We start from the raw sequence: 22,420 nt of genomic DNA on the forward strand, positions 1-22,420 counted from the left end.
AGCGTGCGCAACCACCAACCGTTGCGGATTCTCTAGAAAACAAGAGCTGAGTTCGGCAAGTAATGCGCCGGGCTAACCTATGGACTCTAGAAGTGACGTGGTGTGTTGATGTGGATAAATTATTGGGGTGAAACTGAGATAAGAGAAACTAGAAAGGGCTTCTTTGGAAATACAAAGTTTTTTTGAATTCAACATCGATCCGACCTCCCTCCATCCTTCCCATCTCTCCCTCCATATATATAACTTTGTTACTGTTACACAGATACAGATTTAAAAATTTAAATTCATTAATACAGACCCAAATTCCTCAAAGGCACGAAAGAGTGCCATGGCATCCGATTCTACCCGTGCCCGGATCGACCAGGTTTCAGCTCTATCCCCTTTCACGCATTCTCATTTCCATGTTTTCAATTCGAACGAATTGAATCAAGATTTTTGATTTTCTGTATGGGTTTTGCGGCTAATTTTGATTTTCAATTTTATTTCTTCCTTTTCTAATAATGGAATTGGCGAAATGTAGTGTAAATTAGGTTTTCAGTCACCCTTTCTTCTCATTTTTTTGGTGGGATTCTGGTGAAATCCGCAGTTCTTTTCATCGAAAAAGAAGAGGAAATTTGTGCCACCACTGTCAAAATCAGAGAGACCAGAAAAAGAAGCGAAAATCCAAAGTGAATGTTCACCTAGTGCCAAAGGGTCTTTGGCAGGCTATTTGGAGACCTCGCCTGCTAAATGTGCGGACTATGTTCCAGTTGAGAAGGCGATGCGGATTCCAGCTAAGCGGAATTTGACATTGGAGACGGCGCTCTTGTTATCTAGCGATGAAATTGGGGGTGCCCTCCACACGCAGCCACAAATGTCCGAGGCATTCGGAGTTGCTCAGAGAATAAAAAATGCATCATTATCTGGTACAGGTTATGATGCTGTAGAAGGTGTTGGAAAGAAATCCCCTGCAACCGAATTCTTGTCTTTGTATTTCAGGTAGCAGCTATCCTCGTTTTACTCATTTGGGGATATCGTTGGATTTACTTCATACCAATTGTGTGTGTCTGTGTCTAGCTTATTGTCGTTGCCCTAATGCATGAGCTGCACTTACTCTGTGCTCTATATCTGAGAATTGAGAACTTATAATGTGCAGTGATGTGCGGAGTAGTGTAAATTTTCCTTCAGATACAAAAGAGACTGCGGATAAAAGACACTGTAGTGCATCTGCCCTTCAGCTAGAGGAGGAAACCTCTGGTAGGGGGCATTGCAAGAATGATGATAATCCATCCAAAACTCAAAATGAATCATTTTTCTCTCCCAAGGGCGGCCAGTTAAAAAGTGCCGAGGAACCTGTGTATATTGGTTTTAATCGTTCAGATAAGGTATTTGCCTTTTATAAATTGCATTATTTCTAACAGAGATCTTCAATAACTTCTTAAATGTCGACAGGATATTGCACAAGCCAGTTTGAGGAAATGCAATAATACAACTGCTCTTTATACAGCTGAATGTGAAACACCTGCTTCTTTCCCGTCTAAACTTGGAGCTGGAGAAACTCCTCGGTCAACACGAGGAAGCTCATCGTTCTCTCCCGGAGATGCATTTTGGAATGAAGCAATTCTAGTTGCTGATGGGATTGCCTATCCTAATGCTGGTCTTTCTTCACATGTTGCTGAAAACAATGAGGCTTTAAAAGTGGATTCCGGTGCTCGTAACTCAAACAATGTGAAAGATAGAGGTTTTGTTCATCAGTTAAACAGTAATAAAGATGGATTCGCACATTCCGTTTCTGATTTTCGTGCTTGTACTGCTGTGGGGATGCATTTGGATAAGGAGGCTTCGCCACTTCCCGTGAAGCACTTTGATTTCAGTTTGGAGGCTAAAAATATTGAGAAGGAGATACTAGCTGATACCAATAAAACCAAACCCGACATTTCAATAACCAAAGAGACACATGTCTCTGTCAATCAACACAATCCCCATTCCTATAACCTCATGTGCAGTAGCTCCAAAGATAATATAGGTGAAATTGTCCCTGGTGTACAAAGAAAATCTATCAAATGCATCAATTCCGAAAGGAGTGTTGAAGATTTAAAGGAGATTAGCCATGCTGTTGCATACAATACACCAAATAGTGATTATAAAAGGGTTGTTGCTAATGAACTCAAAAGCAATTGCACCCCGGCAAGCTCTTCAATAAATCAGTCTTTGGATATCAGTAGTTGGCTTCCTCTTGAAATATGCCAAATATACAACAAAAGAGGCATATCAAAGTTATACCCATGGCAGGTAACTCTATTATCCTTGAGCTATTTAGGCCGTGAACCTTTTGAATTGGTCCTTAGGTCCTACCATTGAAACTGGGGAATGTTATTATAGAAGCAAATAGCATCACAGGCTCCACTTTCAGTACCAAATAAGACATTTTAGCAGCTATGATCAACATCTAATCGGTTCATGCATTATTGCCGTGTTTCATCAAAACATTATTGCCAATTTTTTACTATTTCAGAAGGCTGACTAGTTTCACTCGTTGTAATGATATTTTTGAAATATGCTGTGTAAAGAGGGTTAGGCTGATAGGCTCTTCATATTAGACAATCAAACAAGCTCACTGCTTTGCTATATTATATCCCGAGGATCAACATTAGCAACTTAAGCTTTCATACAAGTATTCTTCAAAGTTTTTCTTATTTTAATGATTGAACTAAGTTATATTTCAGGTTGATTGCCTTCAAGTGGAAGGTGTATTGCATAATCGAAATCTTGTTTACTGTGCATCCACAAGGTAATCTGAATTGGTCCTTTTCATCAGGATCCTACCGTATCGCATATCTATGTGTGCTCTAATCACCATTATAATATTCTATTTGGTTGTTATAGTGCTGGTAAAAGTTTTGTTGCGGAGATACTAATGCTACGGAGGGTTCTGGAAACTGGAAAAATTGCACTTCTTGTGCTTCCATATGTGTCTATCTGTGCAGAAAAGGTGCTGGGGTTTTGTGCTTTTAGGGAACTGTTTTGGTACTCATCCCCTGGTGTTTGATAATCCAATCTGTTTTTGGAAATATGTAGGCTGAACATCTTGAAGTTCTTCTAGAACCAGTCGGTAAGCATGTTCGTAGTTTTTATGGAAATCAGGGTGGTGGTTCTCTTCCAAAGGATACATCTGTCGCTGTCTGCACTATCGAGAAAGCAAACTCTTTGATTAATAGGTTACTTGAAGAGGGTCGCTTGTCTGAGCTTGGCACCATTGTGATTGATGAACTGCACATGGTATTCATATTGCATTTGGTTTTATTGGGGTGTCATCTGCAGCTTAGCATATATATTAACCTAATATTCATTCTTATATCTGGGTGGTTATAATGGATAATGGCAGGTTGGTGATCAAAGCAGGGGTTATCTATTAGAGCTATTGTTGACTAAGCTTCGCTATGCAGCTGGCGAAGGCAATGTAGAGTCTTCTGGTGGTGAAAATTCTGGGTCGAGCAGTGGGAAGTCCGATGCTACTCGTGGCCTCCAAATAATTGGAATGAGTGCAACACTGCCAAATGTGGCTGCAGTTGCTGAGTGGCTTCAAGTAAGTATTTTATGAACCATGTTCAGTCCTATATAACTTGTCCATTTAATTGTCAATCTTTCTAACTAATTAGCTCGGCAGCCTAAAGCAATTGTATGATAATGTTGTCAGGATCTGCAATTCTATTTAATCCTTTGCTTTACTGCATTGCCTGAGATATATATTATTATATAAAATTAGATTGTGTTAATCAGGAATATTCAATATTCATAGTCGTTTCCTTTCCTGCAATGGATAGACACTGGGTTATAGTAACTTAGGGAGTTTTTATTTCTAGTTCCATGGGATAGAAGGGCCAGCGGTGCAACATTGTTTGATTTTTAAGTTACTAGATTTTGAATCTAGTCCTATTTAAAAAAAAGTTGAACACTTTATGAACGTTTTGAACAGTGAAAAATTTGTGGCAGTCAAGGCTAGGTAGGTTTAAGACTTCCTTTCCATCCAGTGGGACCAAAACTGTGATTTTGCCCCAAAACCATGGTCAGACAGTGAGAGTATGTTCATTTTAGTTTAGTTTCCTTCTATTTGTTATTTTGTTTGAAGCATGCACACATGTGACATCTCTTTGGTAATATGAACCTTGACATGACTTACTGACATAACATTAAAGTATTTACATTTCGGGAATTGTAATTTTAGTCTTTCTTGCACTTTTTCAGCAAAATCCATATAAATGTTTTACAGCTACTCAGTTTTTAAGGTCCTAAATGTCGAATGGATGAAATTCATATGTATTTTATTTATTTTAGGCAGCACTATATGAGACAGAATTTCGGCCTGTTCCATTGGAGGAATACATCAAAATTGGTAGCACAATATACAACAAAAAAATGGAAATTGTTAGGACCATTCCGAAGGTGGCTGAACTGGGTGGTAAAGATCCGGATCAAATAGTTGAACTTTGCAATGAGGTTTGAATTTATCTCTGTTTCTCTGCAAGTCTTTTCTTTCTTCAAGGTGACTAGTTTTGAGATGGTGATTATAGGTTGTCCAAGAGGGTCACTCGGTGCTGATATTTTGTTCCAGTCGGAAAGGTTGTGAATCAACTGCAAAGCATATTGCAAAGTATCTCAAGGGATTTTGTGTAAACCCTCGTGGTGAGCAAGGCGAGCCTTTTGACGTTGCTTTTGCTATTGATTCGTTGCGAAGATCTCCTGCTGGGTTGGATCCTGTACTTAACGAAACTCTTCCTTTTGGAGTTGCCTACCATCATGCTGGGCTTACGGTCTGTGAGCCACAAATCCTATTATATTGTTTGATGTTATGAATATTCATTATATCCAAAGCTTATGAGGTTCATCCTTTCTGGAAAAGGTTGAGGAAAGAGAGACTGTTGAAATGTGTTACCGCAAAGGACTTGTACGTGTCTTGACTGCTACTTCAACTCTAGCAGCAGGAGTTAATCTGCCTGCTCGGAGAGTCATCTTCAGACAACCACGCATTGGTCGTGATTTTATTGATGGGACAAGGTACAAGCAGATGTCTGGACGAGCAGGTCGCACTGGAATAGACACAAAGGGAGAGAGCGTAAGCTTATTTTTCTCGTTCTCTTTTATTTTCCCGTTTATTTGTAAGAGATATCTTCTCTTTTAATTACAATATTTAAATGATTCAACAGGTACTAATTTGCAAGGCGGAGGAATCCAAGAGAATATTGACACTCCTTAATGATACTTGTCCTCCACTTCATTCTTGTTTGTCAGAGGATAGGAATGGTATGACCCATGCAATACTTGAGGTTGTTGCTGGAGGAATTGTTCAAACTGCTAGTGATATTCATCGTTATGTAAGATGTACTCTCCTCAATTCAACAAAACCCTTTGAAGATGTGGTGAAATCAGCACAGGATTCTCTTCGATGGTTATGCCATAGAAAGTTTCTTGAATGGAATGATGAGACTAAGTTATACACCAGTACACCCCTTGGCCTTGCATCTTTTGGAAGTTCTCTTTGTCCAGAAGAATCACTTGTAAATATCTTTACCTGTCCCTCATTTACAAAGTGCAGATTAATATTTTTATCTATAACTTGTTGATTGCTAACTTTGATCAGCGCATTTGGCATACTTTTTTCTCTTGAGTTTTTCTAATACTGTATTTTACTATCAACATATATCATGTTGAACATAACTTATAGAGCAGATGATTTGGGCAATCAATTAACTTTGGACACTGTGTAGATTGTGCTGGACGATCTCATGAGAGCAAGAGAAGGTTTTGTCCTAGCTTCAGACTTGCATTTGGTGTACTTGGTAACTCCCATTAATGTTGATGTGGAACCAGATTGGGAACTATACTATGAGAGATACATGCAGTTATCTTCTTTAGACCAGGTACTTCCACTATTTCTCCTCTTCTGTTATAATATACTATCGAAGAAATTGTGATTGTAGTTTTGCAGTGGCTGTACTGTTGCGCAAAGCTACACAGCATATCTTAGCTCTGTTTCACATACACTGTTTTTCATTTACCTGTTCTTTCCATTGGGAACTTGCTAATCATATGTGCATTTTTACTATTTTTTTATTTAAATTTTCTTATGTTTATTAGTTCTCGTATCTTCACCAATATTGCATTCATATTTATTACTGCGTTACGTAGACCAGATGCAACTTCAATTTATTCAATGATTCATATTTACTTTAGTTGGAAGCCAGGTATCACTAAAAGGAGGTTTAGTCTCATCGAACGTTTTCCTAGTAGAAGTTATGAGAGCCTGCCACATGGTTTTCTAAAGTTACTGTCAAACTGCTTTAATTTCATCTCTATTGGCTGATGTTTTCCAAGATTATGGACATGGCTGCAAGCTTATAGCCTCGTGTTTCTTCTACAGCTGTTAAATATTAAGAATTGAATCTCTTGCATGGGAATATTCTGCCTGGGGATTCCCCAGCCTATGGACTGAGCCCACTACCAACTGCCTGCACTATATTTTGTTGTAAATTAACTGGCCAGGACTTGTATGCATTTGAACATTGAGTTTTGATCTGGCTTTCAATTATTTGCTTGTGCCAACCTAAATCCCTGAATATAATTGACTGCAATGTTGTATATTTTTAATACAGTCTGTTGGCAACCGAGTTGGAGTACAAGAACCTTTCCTGATGCGTATGGCTCATGGTGCGCCTTCTCGACTGCTGCAGAGATCCAGGGATAGAGGAAAAAGCTTGCAGGGAAAATATGATGACAAACTTGGGACAATGACCAAAGGCATGCTATCAGATGAACAAATGCTTAGAATGTGTAGACGGTTCTATGTTGCTCTTATCTTGTCAAAGCTTGTGCAGGTAAACTTGTTTCGTCCCATTGACAATGAATCATGTTTTGAGTGTACGGCCGTTGTATAATAATGTGTAATTTGAACCAGGAAGTTAATTTCTGTTATGATATCGAGTTGTGTCCATGTGTAATGATAGAGCTTTGTGGACTGTAGGAAGTACCTGTTGGTGAAGTTTGTGAAGGTTTTAAAGTTGCTAGAGGCATGGTTCAGGCATTACAAGAAAATGCTGGAAGGTTTGCATCAATGGTTTCAGTGTTCTGTGAAAGGCTTGGTTGGCATGACCTTGAAAGTTTAGTCTCCAAATTCCAACATCGTGTTTCATTTGGGGTTAGAGCAGAGATTGTGGAACTTACAGCCATTCCTTTTATTAAGGTGTGCAAATTGCTGCTTATTGAAATTACTATGAATTTAGATATTACTCTGAACTGATTCTTGGACATTTAGGGTTCCCGAGCTAGAGCACTTTATAGGGCTGGTTTACGAACACCCCAAGCTATTGCTGAAGCTTCAATTCATGAAATTGTCAAAGCAATTTTTGAATCTACATGGAGTGGTCAGGGTAAGATATATATATTCGTTTTGGCCTATGGTGGATTCATGAATACTTTGATATTTTAACTTAGGTTATATGATTGATATGGCCGACTAGTCATTAGCTAATTAGGATCAATTATTCATGGTAGATACGGAGGGCGCCGCACAAAAGAAAATACAAGGGGGAGTTGCCAAGAAGATAAAAAATGGTGCTCGGAAAATAGTATTTGAAAAGGCTGAAGAGGCACGGGTTGCTGCATTCTCCGCCTTCAAGTCTCTTGGACTTGATGTTGGCCAGCTTTCTCGGCCACTAGATGCTTCTCGAAAAGAGCCTTCATCATCGTCAGGGGAGGAGTCTACAAGTAGCTATGCTTTCCTTCAGAATTCTAAGAACAGGTTAGACTCACCATTATCTGTAGGCAGATGTGATGAGAGAGACCAACCTATAGGCCCTCAACCAGCTGGTTTGGCTGAGGCACATTCAACAGGAAATGCACACGATGAAATGCATTTGGAAAAACGCATTTTGATTGCACAAAATACTAACCCTGTTAATGACGAGTTACATATTACTAATAATTGCACTAGTAATCCAAAAGGGTTGGCTCCTGATCCAACGATAGATATTGGTGGTGTTAAACATCAGTTAAATGAGCATGTTGATCATGGTCGAGAACAACAGCCTGAAAATGAAAATTTATGTATGGGAAGCAGAGTAAACAAGCCAGAAAAGGGTCCTGTCAGTGTAACTAGTATTCCTGGCGGACTTGATTCTTTCTTGGATCTATTGGATGCTGCGACTGAATTCTTTTTTGATATACATTTTACTAAAAAATCTGAACTGAACTCTACCACTCCCTTTGAGATACACGGCATAGCCATCTGCTGGGAGAATTCTCCAGTGTATTACTTAAGTATTCCAAAGGACTTATCCCGCTATAGCAGCAAACAAGATGATCATTCTATGGGTAGCAAGAATGTTCTGCCACCAAATCTGCAGGTGGAGATGGCCAAGAAGAGGTGGACTAGGTTTGGGGCTATAATGGGGAAAACGGATATCAGGAAGTTCACTTGGAACTTAAAAGTTCAAATTCAGGTGCTAAAACGTCCCGCTGCTTCTGTCCAAAAGTTTAGCACCCCACATGGGGGGATCAAAAGTTTGGGTTTGGAGCTTATAGACAATTCCTACTTTATGTTTTCTCCTATTAATTTGAGGAATGCAATTGATCTGAGTGTTGTCGCATGGATTCTATCGCCTGATGAGGAGAAAAGTTCTTGTCCTAATTTGGAAAAGGTAATTTCTCTCTCTTTCGCTTCAGTTTGTGAATTGGATGTGTTGTTTCTCAGGAATATAGTATCGTTTTTGTTCTCAAATACTGTGTAGTAGATGTCTTGTGAATGTGATGCAACATCTGTCTGATTTTGATATTGGTTAGGTTTTAATAACACAAATATGGACGAATACCTATGTAAATGTCAATGTATAAACAAAATTTCATTTCATTATAATAGTTCAAGTGATTTTTATATTGTTTAGCCAAGGTTACACATTCATTTATTCATCTTTTAAAAAGTCTTAGTTGTCAGAAACAGTCTCTCAAATTATAGTCATGACAGGAAGCCAAAAGGAGGTTATCTAGTGATGCTGCTGCATCCACTAACCGTAGTGGTAGATGGAAGGATCAGACACGGAGAGCTGCACATAATGGATGCTGCCGCAGAGTTGCACAAACTCGAGCATTATCTTTCGTTCTATGGAAATTACTACACTCTGAAGAACTAATTGAACCACTTCTTACCATGGAAGTTCGATTGGTAAGGAATCCTATATTCCCATCAAAGGAAAAAGTTAACCATCTTCTGTACAGAGTTTCTATCGACTGTTAAAAAAAGGCAACTTGATTTCACTTGTAATTTCTTCTTTTCTTTTTCAGCTTTAGGTTTCTGTTAATTCTTGTTAAGTGATTCACTTGTAGGTAAATATTCTTGCTGATATGGAGATATCTGGAATTGGTGTCGACATGGAAGGATGCCTTAGAGCGAGGCATGTCCTTGGGAAAAAACTCAAGTTGCTCGAGAAGGAAGCTTACAGATTAGCTGGCAAGACATTCTCATTGTTAATGCCTGCAGATATAGCAAATATTCTCTATGAACATTTGAAGCTGCCCATGCCTGAAGGTTACGAAGGGAAGAACCACCACAGAACTGACAAACATTGTCTGGAAATGCTCAGGTACTAAACGGTTAGCTGAGCCCTACTGATGCAATGTTGGCCACAATTGCGTACATCACAATTTTCTGTCACAGGTCCAGCTTCTCCATAATTTGTGGGGACTAACAAAATCTAGCTTAATTTCAGGGACAAGCATCTTATAGTCCCGGTTATTAAGGAGCATCGAACATTAACTAAGCTCTTTAATTCTACTTTGGGATCAATTTGTTCACTTGCTAGGCTCTCTATGAGGGCCCAGAAGTACACTCTGCATGGTCATTGGCTCCAGACATCAACAGCAACTGGCCGACTGTCAATAGAGGAGCCTAACCTCCAGGTTTGTTTGTTGTGGCATTTCCTTTTCATTTTTAAAAATTTTTGTTCTTATTACACAAGTCATAATATACTGTTCTGCGATTTTGATGTGAACTGAGCGCAGTCTGTTGAGCATATGGTTGAGTTCGAAATGAATGAAGGTGATGGGAAATCATGTGTCAGCCACTATAAAATCAATGCACGTGATTTCTTTGTGCCTACTCAGGTGAAGTTAGATAGATTCTCAAACTCTTTTTCGTTTATCCTTTCACGAGTCAGGAGCTGTCCCGCTGTAGATTCATTTGCATCTTCTGATTTTTTATCTTCATTGCAGGACGACTGGGTGCTTTTAACTGCTGATTATTGTCAGATAGAGCTGAGACTTATGGCCCATTTCTCAAAAGACCGTTCATTGATTGAGCTGCTAACTAGTCCCCAGGCTGATGTCTTTACCATGATTGCCGCAAAATGGAGTGAGAAACACGAGTCTAGTGTGAGCTCACAAGATCGAGAGCGAACAAAGAGACTGGTTTACGGAATTCTTTATGGCATGGGGCCAAACACACTGGCAGAACAGTTGGACTGTAGTCCAGATGAAGCCACAGAAACAATTCAAAACTTCAAGAAATCTTTCCCTGGAGTTGCGTCCTGGCTCCAGGAAGCAGTTACGGCTTGCCATAAGAAAGGGTGAGGCAAATATAATATCGATGAAAAGGTGTCTCTTAGCTTTGATACTGTTAAATGAAATGTGATGCAAGTTTGGTAATCAAAACTTCTTTAAAATCAATCAAGTTGGCTGCAGCAGCTTCACGCCTTTCAGTTTCTCTTGCCACTTGGTGGTAGTCCTACATCTTCTCTCGTTATATGTTTACCCCTACCAATGACATGATCTCTGTTGCTGCAGTTATGTAAAGACACTTAAGGGACGAAAACGTTTCTTATCAAATATCAAATTCGGTAACAGCAAAGAGAAATCCAAAGCTCAGAGACAAGCTGTGAATTCTATATGTCAGGTGATTTTTCTTTTGCTGGTGTCACAGCATAGTAATTATCATATTATATCTTCAATTTGTATTTCTCTTTGGCTTATGATTTTAGTTTCCTTTTTAAGAGGTGGCCTTGGGTGTTGGGGGCGATGGTATTTGTTAATTTCACATGTTAACTTTTTCCATGCTATGTTTGAAGGGATCTGCTGCCGACATAATAAAAATTGCAATGATATGCTTGCACGATGTGATTGGCGAGGATTCTGAAGCATTATGCCCAAGTTTTATAGATGCTGAAAAAATTCAATTGCTTAAAGGTCGCTGTCGGATCCTTCTACAGGTAATTGGTCAAAACATACCACGTGGCCCTAAGCATTTATCTTTGCTTTTCTATTTCAATAATAACATTATCACTCTTACTGTCAGTGGTAAATTTTAAGTACCTTTTACGTTTTCAATATTCGTCTCTGAAGCTAGTGAGTTTGATGGACATTTCTGTCATCGACCTGTCAGGTACACGATGAACTTGTGCTGGAAGCTGACCATTCAGTTGTAAAGGAGGCTGGGTTGTTGCTCCAATCATGCATGGAAAGGGCCATGTCACTTCTTGGTACGGTTTTTAAAAAGTTCATCATGTTTGTTATATTTGTCTAATTCTTGAAATGCCAAAAATGCCTCGGCTTTGCTATATTATTGTTATGTGCAAGCATACAGGTTGACTGGGGTAATATTGCTCTCAATAACGATTCTTCTCTTACGTCTCTTGCAGTTCCGTTGCCTGTCAAGATCAAAGTTGGGAAAACATGGGGGTCTTTGGAACCTTTTGATCCTAATTGTTAGCTTTTGATGAGCTATACTTCAATGACATTTGTATGAGGAAACAGTCTGTTTCCCTTCTTTAAGTCTAAGGTGATATATCTACAAGTTCTTTTTTCTTATCATAAATTTTGCTTAAGAGTAAAATGATGCATTTTAAGGTAATAAAGAGAAGTGTAAATTCCTTTAGTAACTACGAATTCATAAAGTTATAGTTTGAAAACCTTCACTCTAACGCACTTTGAGCCGCCCTTAGGGGTCAAGAAGTCGAACTAGGGAGTTATTCAAGACACACCTTGATTAGTACTGGATATAAGCAGCATCTCACGGCTTTAGGCTACCTCATGTGGAGGTTTAGGATACATGAAGGCTAGTGAATTTCACACGAATGCATCTAGGGAGATAGTGATTTTGCATAGAATGTCTCCACCATGTATGAATCCATCCATCCCCTAACTTGCCATTTCTTGGATTGGTTTCTTGCAGTTGTCTTTTTTCTTTTCATGTTGCTTGTACATACCATTCTTCCGATGCATACGCTTGGCACGAGGGGATGGAAACCAGAAGACAAATCAAGGTTAGAAGTTATTTCTTGTAGATTTCGCCTTACATTCTCTTGCAGAACACATTATTCTGGTTTTCATCAATTCATTAACATAAAAGAAAGACTCAGCCTGATAACTCACACATATATCCACATATCATACACATACGTAGATATTCGAATTCTAAAATACATCCACACAAACAAAATAACATACATATAGGCTTATGCTTATCTCTCTAATTCTTTGAAACCCACACAATGTGATTCTCAGGGAGGTAATGGCAGACCGGGACAGACCCGGGCTTCACCTTGAGCACCTGGAAGGCCAAGTGCTTCGGGTTCCACTCCGACGTGTCCCTGTGGCACACGGCCACCGCGTCCGCCTTGGACCCGCCGGCCCCCACCAATGAAACGCGGTAAGCCACTGTCGTGTCAGTCTTGTGGCAGTAGAACACGGGGTACGCATACTCCTGCTTGTGGCACGCCACGACCGGCTTGTCGCTCGACAACTTCGTCACGGCCTCGATACGGTACACTTTCCGCTCCGTGCTGTCGGTTTCGGTGGAGACTGCGGTCGCGTCCTTCCCCAGCATGGACGTGCTGAAATCGACCATGGACTCCAAGGAAGTTGCACAGAACCTCTCCTCTCCTTGCCGCTCGGTGTCCTCGCATTCTTGAATGGTTTTCTTGATGGCCTCAGCCTCGCTTGACCCGGGCTTCACGGAGAACTCACTGTAGATCTCTGGCAGCTTGTTCGAGGAGAAGGGCATGGAGTCGGCAAGGTGGCGCGGCAAGAATGCTTCCTCCTCTCCCGTGGGTTTGGAGAAGTGGAGGGTCATCTTGTTGCCTGCATACAAGTCTTTCTCTAGGAAGAAGAGGGCCACGTTCGGGTCGTCGTGCAGCTGCGTTTCGGTGGCAGCGTAGAGGTAATCGAACGGGTTTCCAGTCGGGGCTACCCGAACGTAGACTGGTTTGCCATTTCTGTTGTGTGTTCCGACAGTGACGCCGCCAGGTGGGCCGCCGACGTTGACGTGGGTGCCGCTGTTTCCGTTGTTGACGTTCACCCCGCCGCTGCCTACTCCGACAGATGTGCTCTTGTCGTCCAGCCATTCTGGGCGGAGGAGATATTATAGTAGTGTTACACAGAGTATAATGAGCTATAGAAAATTTTGCTACATAGAACTGAATTTTCATGAAATGGAAATCCAGATCAAAACTATTTGAGATTAATGAAAAATGATCAAGAATACTAAGATCAATTTCAAGTTCATCGGTTTAATTTTTTTTGTTACCAACACTTATGACTTAACATACAAAACAACCATAAGGTCCATAACTAAACTTATAAAAAAAAGATAATTAATCAGAAAATTATTTATGCTATCGCTGCAATTTCAATTTTAATATTTTATGCTACATTTTTCATGTATAAGTATCATCTGCGAAACATCTTTCTCATTTAGGCCACGGTAGCATATATTTTCTCAAATGTTATCGACAGTAATTCTACAAATTACTTAAAAATCAAAGCATTAATAATTCATTTTCTCTATTCATATAAACGAATAAAATAACATAATGAGCTAATTTATAAAATTTAAAACGTTAATAACAAATTTGATGGTATTAGGATCTAACTAAATTATAAGATAAATAAATAACTAGCCTAAACTAGAACGACGATCACGAATGATTCTCACATAAAGTCTGTAGCATTACCCGATGTTGGCTGCAAGAGTTCTTTTATCGCTTTGGGGATAGGAGTGTTTGGCAACACCGAATTCCAATACTCCTCCTGCGGCAAAGCTGCATGACTTACAACTATTGCCACCTGCAAACAAAAATCAACTTATTTAGAAAATATAAAATGAAAAAACAAATCTTTAAATTTCAACATGATAAATAATTTATAAAAGATCCAGAGTTATTAAAACTCACAGAAAGAAATGCAATAAAGGGCAGAATCTTGAACTCCATAATTAAATTTTTGGAAGTTTGCTACTCAAAATAATGAAAGAGGCTTCTTCTTCTTCTTCTACAACGTGGAATAAAATGAGTTGAGACACAATTATTTATAACTCATCAACACACACACACACACACACACACACACACACTACGTAGTTATGTACGTATATTAATTAGTATGAATGAAGAGAAAAAACAAAAAAGAAAAATCACCAAGTCATCACCACCTAAAAACATGACTAGATATTTACTCCAACTGCATTCGCCTCTCTAAATCGAAAAAAATTAATGTCAATTTAATTGTATTTAAATATCGATAATAAATGTTGTGTACATTTATGCACATACAGTCCCTTCGAGTGATTATTCTGTAGTGTAATTAATGGTAAAATACGTGCAAAAATTGTGTAGGGGGTATGGGTGGTGGGGGGTAAATTTAAATGTCCAAGGAAAATGGAGCACTTGGCTTTTAATATGAGGGGCGGACTATTGCAATCTAATAATGTTTTTTTATGTGAACTACTACTATTTTGCAATGAATTTACAAGTCGTTATTGTGGATTAAATGGGTGGGCTAGGGTGCAACCCTAAACTATCAACTACCAATATTTATTAGGGTTTTTGGAGGCGAGTTATGGGTTAATCAATAATAATACTAGCTTAATATATCCCATAATTTCACTACAAAAAAGAAGAGATTTAGTGAGGATAACATTTCGTGAGCAACGACGTCCTTCAAACTTGGCGCTCTCTGAATTTTGCGAGCACCATTGGTGTTCGGCCAATAGAAAATACGAAACTTGTACTAGCAAAATGCACGGTTGTGTTAACGAGAATCTGGTGCTCGCCATGTTGAATTCTCGCAACCACGGTATGCTTGCAATGTTGACACAAGGTCCATCTTAACAAATGCTAAAAAAATCAGCCGCTTACAAAGCAAAAGGCCGAACCACCAAATACCAAAGTAGAATAGAAAATGGATAATGTACTTGAAATTTTGAATAATCATATGTGCATATATAAATCTTTAAAAAAAGGCATAAAAGGATTTTTAGCAATATTTACAATGAAGTCGTTATTGTGGATTAAATTGGTGGGCGATGCGTAACCCTAAACTATCAACTACCAATATTTATTAGTAGTATGTTTTTAAAAGTTTATATTTTTAAAGGATGGAGGGAGTATATTAAATCCCAACTATTAAACTTATGAGGGCCTCATATCTATACTAGTAATATACTATAAGCATCCAACAATTTTTTAAGTTTATAGGAATTGTTCTAGAAGATTTTTTCATGTTAGCATTGAATTACAATGTTAATGCATAATTGAATACTAGCACGTTCTTTCAGTTTAAGTATATATAAATACATGAAGTTTATAAAATTTGGAGACAAACTACTCTTCTATTTTTGAGAAAGAATTATCTTAGTATATTTAAGATAATTACAACCCATTCAAGACTTGAATGGGTTTTCATTAAATCCGATATATTTCAGCTCATGATATACATGCCCAAAATCGTTTCGTTGTGAAAACAACTATTTAATGATGGGCTCAAAGTCAAAACTCCTACATACACTTAAACTGATCATCATCCATGTTTTATGGGCACGGGCAAGGGCACGGGCACGGGCTAATATACATTTAAAAATATTTAGACTGCAATTCGTTAAAGACAAGTGTATATTTATATAAAGACAAGTGTATATTTATATTCTGTTTGTGGGATTGTTCGTCGATGTACACTCAAAATTCTATTTTACTGTGATATTATCTGTTTTGAACTAATTCAATTTATTTTTGAATTACTTCCCAAAAATCTCATTCTAATAGAATTGGTGATGCCTAAAATCAAGATCGTTATATATCTGATTCAAACTAACTCGATGATTTACAGTGACATTAGCACATAATAAATGTGATGCAAATGGACTCAGGTTTGAAGTTGGAGAAGCCCCACTTCCTCCTGAGAATGAGATTCTGACGACCATATATGGATCTTTATCGTTGGGATTCGTGGTAGCCTGTGCCCCTCTTTAGCTGAGCAAGAAACAATGCATCAAAGACGTAGACCTGAGTTGTTAAATCTTGTCTCATCCTATATAAATATAGATAACTCTCCCTCTTATGAGCCATTTTAAAGGAGGGGTGACTCATTTCTAATACGACTTATCCATCGAGTCTCTCTGCGAGAGGACTTAGGGTTTAGGGTTTAGGGGACTTCCTCTTATTCTTATCTTGATTCAAGGATAATTAATAATCTTATAAGCTACAAATGACAAGCTTAATTTCTTTTTGTACTCGAATATTGAAAAAATGGGCCGGCCCACTTTTTTATTGGAAAAACACTTAAATAAATACGTATTTAAATAGTAAAAGGCGGTCGCACTAGCGCTTTCGCATATGAAATGTAATCTCTCAGGTGAGATAAAAATTTACTTTTCTTGCTAAACGGTGAGATGTTAACTTTTCTTAAATTGTTAACTTGCTAATTCATCAACATAGTATATTAAAAATATCAATATGATCACATTAAAATGTCAATACATATTTGTGTTGACATTTTAATAAAATTGTGTTTACATTTAAATACCAATGTCAACATAATTTATTAAAATATCAACTCAAGTTTATATTGATATTTCACTATCATGATGTTGATATTTTTAATACATTGCATAAACACTACTAGAAAAATTGCTTCTCACTACACTTTTTTTATCACACTTTATAAAAAGTGCCAGCATAGATGTACTATCTACACACTAGCTTTTCACTGCACTTTATAATATATTGTTACTGCACTTCAACATAAAAAGTGTCATCATAGATGTACTATCTATACACTAGCTCTTACTACAGGTACCCGGTGCTGCACTTCATCAAGTGCCATTATAGATGAAGTGTCAGCACAGTAATTTTCTAGTGACAATTTTAAGTGCCATTACAAGCCAATTTTCTAGTAGTGAAATGAGTTAGCAAGTTAGCAACTGATCACACTCCTTCACTAAATATCTCTTTTCTCTTCTTTTTTTTTACTTATATAAATATGGAGTAATAAATAAACCTTCGTTTAATATTCTTTCCGTCCACCATTTAAAGTCGGTATGCATTATAAAATTTGTTTAATTTTATAAAGGAAATAGCTAAATGTTAATGAAATGGTATAATTTTATATAGTGATCGAGTTAGTAAAGTATATGTCCACATAATATAAATCATGAAAAAAGTAAATGTGTCCTTAATATACCGATAATCAAATAGACAAAATGTGTCAAGTTTTGGTGACCGAAAGGAGTAATATATAACTTGAGCCTGTAACTTATTCATAAGTATTTTTAATATAACGAACTTTTTTCAGCTGCCCTTTGTGAGTTACTATTAATTAGTTAAGTTAGCATTTTTCTATCTCAAAGGGATATTATTTTATTGATATTGCTTTGGTTGAAACTTGACCTATATTTCAGTCTAACTAGTTTATATTTTTTTCTACTAATAATACAGCACTGCTGAGATGATTAATTAGTTTATTATCATTTGATTCATCATCATTGGATTATAATTAAATATAGGTTATTGAAAATGGAAAATATGGATGATTAAACATGTTTATCCTATCATTAGATATAAAATAGGAGAGAATAACTATGCTGTTCTTCCATACTAGGAAATATTTCTATGAATGAATGATATAAATGTGAGTGGGAATATAGCCATAACCCATAAGCTAGTTATAAATTTAGTTACTTTATTTTCTTTAACGAAAATAATGCAAAGGAAATTACAATCAGAAAGCTGTGTAAAGTGCTTTATATCATAGAAAGTGAAGCCCTATTGACGTCTTATCATTCATCTAAGAGAAGTGACTAGCAACATTAACTTTGTTTAGAATTAAGGAAAAGAGCAAACTTTATGCTCGCGTTGATTTTTTCCGTCTTACTAGTATACTAAAACACATGGTTATGCAAATAACAAAAGTTGAAAGAATATTTCCATAAAGTCAATTACCCATGTTTTCTACATATAAAAAACATTTTCAGAAAAAATAATCCTTTAAAAATAATTTCAAATATTCAAATAAAAGTAATTAATTGCATCTCTAAATTTGTGTACTTATAAAATATGTTCGTGGCAAAATAAAAGTTTGACGGCCGACCCTTATATTACAATAATGAATAATCTTATTGGCCCTAAGAGCATCTGCAACGGTGGACGGAACGTCCATGCCAGTGGCACGGAGGAGGTCGTCCGCTGCTGCGCTCGCGCCGCTGGCACGGCGCTGCTCGATGCATCGAGCACGTCCGTGCCAGCGAGCAGGTGACGTGGCGGCAGCGATTGGGCAACGGCATAGTCGTTGCCTTTGAATTTTTTTTAATTTTTTTATTAAAAAAATCGGTATTAAATTTTAAAAATTGATAAAAAAAAAAAAAAAAAAAAATTTTCCAAATCCCAAAAATATGGCCGTTTTTTGCCCATTTTTCTGAAATTTTTTGATTTTTTTAATTTATCCCCCAAAATCATCTATAAATACACACATCCATCATCCATTTATCACATCAAATCATCTCACATTCATAATTCTCATACATACTATCTACACCTTCATCTCTCACTCAAAACCTCAAATGGATTCCACCCATCTTATGGCGGAAGCGGAGCGCGAAGAACAAGAATACTACGTACAACATCGTGCCGCTTACGAAGCTTATGTCGCGGCGAATACCCCCGCTCCTCCTCCTCAACGAACTAGATCAACTCGCCGCTACGTCCATCATGACCGGGAGGGAGCCCACGAAAGGCTCGTTGCCGACTACTTTGCCGACCAGCCGCGGTTTCCGGCAGATTACTTCAGGCGCCGTTTTCGCATGTCAAAACGCTTGTTTATGCGAATTGTCAACACATTGTCCGCATGTGTTGAATTCTTCCAAGCAGGTCTAGATGCAGTCGGCCGACAAAGTATCACGCCGTTGCAGAAGTGTACGTGTGCCATCCGACAACTCGCTACTGGGCAAACAACCGACCTCTTCGATGAGTATTTGCATATCGTTGAGTCCACTGGAATCCTTTGTCTAAAAATTTTTGTGAGGGTGTTCGTTCAGCTTTCGGTGATGAATTCCTTCAGGTACCCACCACCGATGATTGACAACGGTTGCTTCGTCTTCACGAATCAGTCCATGGTTTTCCCGGAATGCTTGACAGCATTGACTGCATGCATTGGAGAAGTGTATTATCTCGCCGATGGTATCTACCCAAGGGAAATACATACCACATGGGTTACTATCTCGCCGATGGTATCTACCCAAGGTGGTCGACTTTCGTGAAGACGCTCAGCAACCCGCACGACCCGAGACGGGTTCTTTTTGTGCAGCGTCAAGAGTCCGCGCGGAAACCGGCTCGGCTGTGGTACGTGAATAATATCGCCGACATCATGTACACGTGTATTATCTTACACAACATGATCATAGCCGACGAAGGACCGAGGGCGGCTAGCTTCTACGACGAGGATGAAGCCGGAAGCTCAACCGCGAGGTCTCTCCCACGCCGAGGTGTGTATACGACGGTGGGCCAGAGGATCTAGACAAGACACACAATGCGCGATACCCGAACCCACATTGAGCTACAAGAAGACCTAATCAAACACATGTGGGCGAAATTCGGCAACGAGTAGTGTTTTTTTTTATTTTTAGTATTTTAATTATGTAAATTTTAATTTTTAGGATTTTAATTATGTTGTTTTTATTTTATTTGTCATTTGTAATATTATTTAGGTTTTTTTAATGAATTTTAATATTATGGAAATGTTTTTGTTTAATTGAATTTTAAATTGAATTGTGCTCGTCCTTGCGGAAGAGCACAGCTGTGGGTGTTGTGCTCTTGCCAGAGAGCATGTAGAAAAAGTGGGGCCGGGTCCACAACCGTGCTCGCTGGCAAGAGCACGATTGTGGGTGTCTAAAGTGTAATTTTGATTCTCAATAGTTATATTAATATTATATTGTTTGCGGTATTCCCATATACATGTCTTAATCAAATGTGAATCAATTAGATGTATCATTTGTGCACAATGATTCTTGATTGAAATTAAAGTTTTCATTAAGTTGTGCTATTATAAGAAGGGAGTAAAAGTTCTCCCTCTAATTAACTTATTGGAATGTGGCAATATAAGGCATGTGACATGCTTCTGCATGGATCAAGATAAATATTTTTAAAAGGTGACATGACACATTATTGCTGAATCTTTGTTACAACTGGAATTAAATCTTCAATTATGTCCAGACCTGAATTGGAAATGAGATATGACTAGCTTGATTTTTATGTTTCATTTAATCATATATTTTGATTTGGGATCAATCATTGAGGTCATTTTATCAGATATTTATATGATAGGAGTATCTCTTGTCGTCTTTTTGCAATATTGAAAATTTAAAATGATGATGTATATAGTACTACTATATAGGACCTATTTTAAAAATTCACCAATTAATTCCATTTTTAAATTTATGCGTATTTCTTAAACCACACAATAGTAACAAGTTTTTTTACTTGAAGCAAAACTGACATCTATAGTTTCATGAAAAAAAGTTCAATCTAACATATGTAAGTGAATATTGGCTTAACGAAAATCATGACATGTTAGTTTTCAAGCTCATGCGAAATCTTAATTAGGTTTTGAAATAATTAACCCGTATGTGTATAATGCTTATGTCAAAAAATTTCTTCAAGCAATTTATTTATTAAACAAAGAGTGGCAAGCTATTATATATAAACCGAACTATATATTAAATGGGAAAAATTTACGAAGTTCATCTCTTTAGTTGTTTCCAATGTCATCGATGCACAAGCTCATACAAAGTCAATACCTATATGATCAACACCAACATTCTTTGCGTAGTTGACATGCAATTTGTTTATTTATATTTTTCAATTTTTGTAAAAAAGTAACATTCCTAGTCACCATATAAAAAAATTCCTAGGCACCAACCAAATTAATCTCTTATAACTGGACTATTTTTAAAATTTTAATTTCTACCTTTAATGATTGCAGTTACACTCAGTCTATTTTCTGCATTATTTAATTATGCACTCTTTATTAATCCTTGTTTAAGTACTTCCAAACTAAGATAACTAGCTAATAATCATTTTAAAACTGACTAATCACCCCTGTTTATTTTAATCAACCTATTATATTATTAATTACAATCATAATTAACAATATCGTGTAACGTGATTGTACTATTTACTTTCCGCCCCAATATTATATTTAAAAATTAAGAGTAAATAAATGATCAATTTTGAACCCAAAGTCAAGGTTGAACAAGATATAACTGCGCGTGCGAAGGTGGAAATTAGGCCGGCCAAGTAATTACAACTCTATAACTCCTAGTAATTACTATCATACCATATTTTATGCTAATTTTATAATTACACAAGTAATTTATTAGGTAAGATAATGATTGTCAATAATAATAATAATAATATAAATATAACTTCTCACTTTGAGATTTTTTAAGTATATTTATTTTGATTCTAATATCTCAATAATATTATCGACATCATTTCTTTTTAAAATTTATAAAAAATAGAAATTAATTTATTCTTTTATTTATATATTTATTTAAAGATTTAGAAAACATAAAAATGTATTAGTAGAAGATAAATTGATTAAGTAAGTGTTGACTAAGGTCAATGTAAAAAATGAGATGGAAATGCTTGCTTTTATCTTGTTTCAAGCTTTTGTCTGCCTTCCTTTTGGGTGGCTCTTGGCTAAGAGCATCCACAACCGTGCTCTTGCCAGCGGCACGGTTGTGGGCCCGGGCGGTACTATTCATGCCTGCTCTCTGGCAAGAGCACAACACCCACAACTGTGCTCTTCCGCAAGGACGAGCACAATTAATATAAAATTCAATTACACAACAACATTTTCATAATACTAAAATTCATTAAAAAAACCACAATAAAAATTACAAATTACAAATAAAATAAAAAGACATAATTAAAATCCTAAAAATTAAAAATTACATAATTAAAATACTAAAAATTAAAAATTACATAATTAAACTCCTAAAAATTAAAAATTACATAATTATTGGCTAATATAACCCGAGGAAGACTACGCATCCGGCGGCACCAACCCCAATTGTTTTTGGAGACCCAATATCATGGACTCGTGCGTTTGAAGTTGCGTGGGGGTCATAGTT

The 22,420-nt window shown here is 37.3% G+C and overlaps 2 protein-coding genes across 2 annotated transcripts; one reads left to right on the forward strand and one right to left on the reverse strand.

Moving 5' to 3' along the window:
• Positions 1–243: 243 nt before the first annotated feature.
• LOC121782430 (helicase and polymerase-containing protein TEBICHI) lies at positions 244–12,667 on the forward strand. The gene is made up of 28 exons (XM_042180278.1): positions 244–364; positions 587–978; positions 1,136–1,364; positions 1,432–2,271; positions 2,706–2,770; positions 2,866–2,971; positions 3,058–3,258; positions 3,365–3,565; positions 4,315–4,476; positions 4,551–4,790; positions 4,880–5,092; positions 5,184–5,534; positions 5,745–5,897; positions 6,630–6,851; positions 6,998–7,216; positions 7,289–7,403; positions 7,528–8,672; positions 8,996–9,193; positions 9,355–9,611; positions 9,738–9,927; positions 10,030–10,131; positions 10,240–10,592; positions 10,810–10,918; positions 11,091–11,231; positions 11,405–11,501; positions 11,661–11,800; positions 12,194–12,284; positions 12,526–12,667. The coding sequence occupies exons 1-26, from the start codon at positions 329–331 to the stop codon at positions 11,729–11,731; spliced, it is 6,408 nt and encodes a 2,135-aa protein (XP_042036212.1). The 5' UTR covers positions 244–328; the 3' UTR covers positions 11,732–11,800; positions 12,194–12,284; positions 12,526–12,667.
• LOC121782431 (BURP domain protein RD22-like) lies at positions 12,322–14,319 on the reverse strand. Its single transcript, XM_042180279.1, has 3 exons — positions 14,193–14,319; positions 13,974–14,085; positions 12,322–13,365 (listed from the first exon to the last, which is right to left on the reverse strand). The coding sequence occupies exons 1-3, from the start codon at positions 14,229–14,231 to the stop codon at positions 12,491–12,493; spliced, it is 1,026 nt and encodes a 341-aa protein (XP_042036213.1). The 5' UTR covers positions 14,232–14,319; the 3' UTR covers positions 12,322–12,490.
• Positions 14,320–22,420: the final 8,101 nt, after the last annotated feature.

The sequence above is a fragment of the Salvia splendens genome, chromosome 20, assembly GCF_004379255.2.
Source record: "Salvia splendens isolate huo1 chromosome 20, SspV2, whole genome shotgun sequence".
NCBI classification, from domain to species: Eukaryota; Viridiplantae; Streptophyta; class Magnoliopsida; order Lamiales; family Lamiaceae; genus Salvia; species Salvia splendens.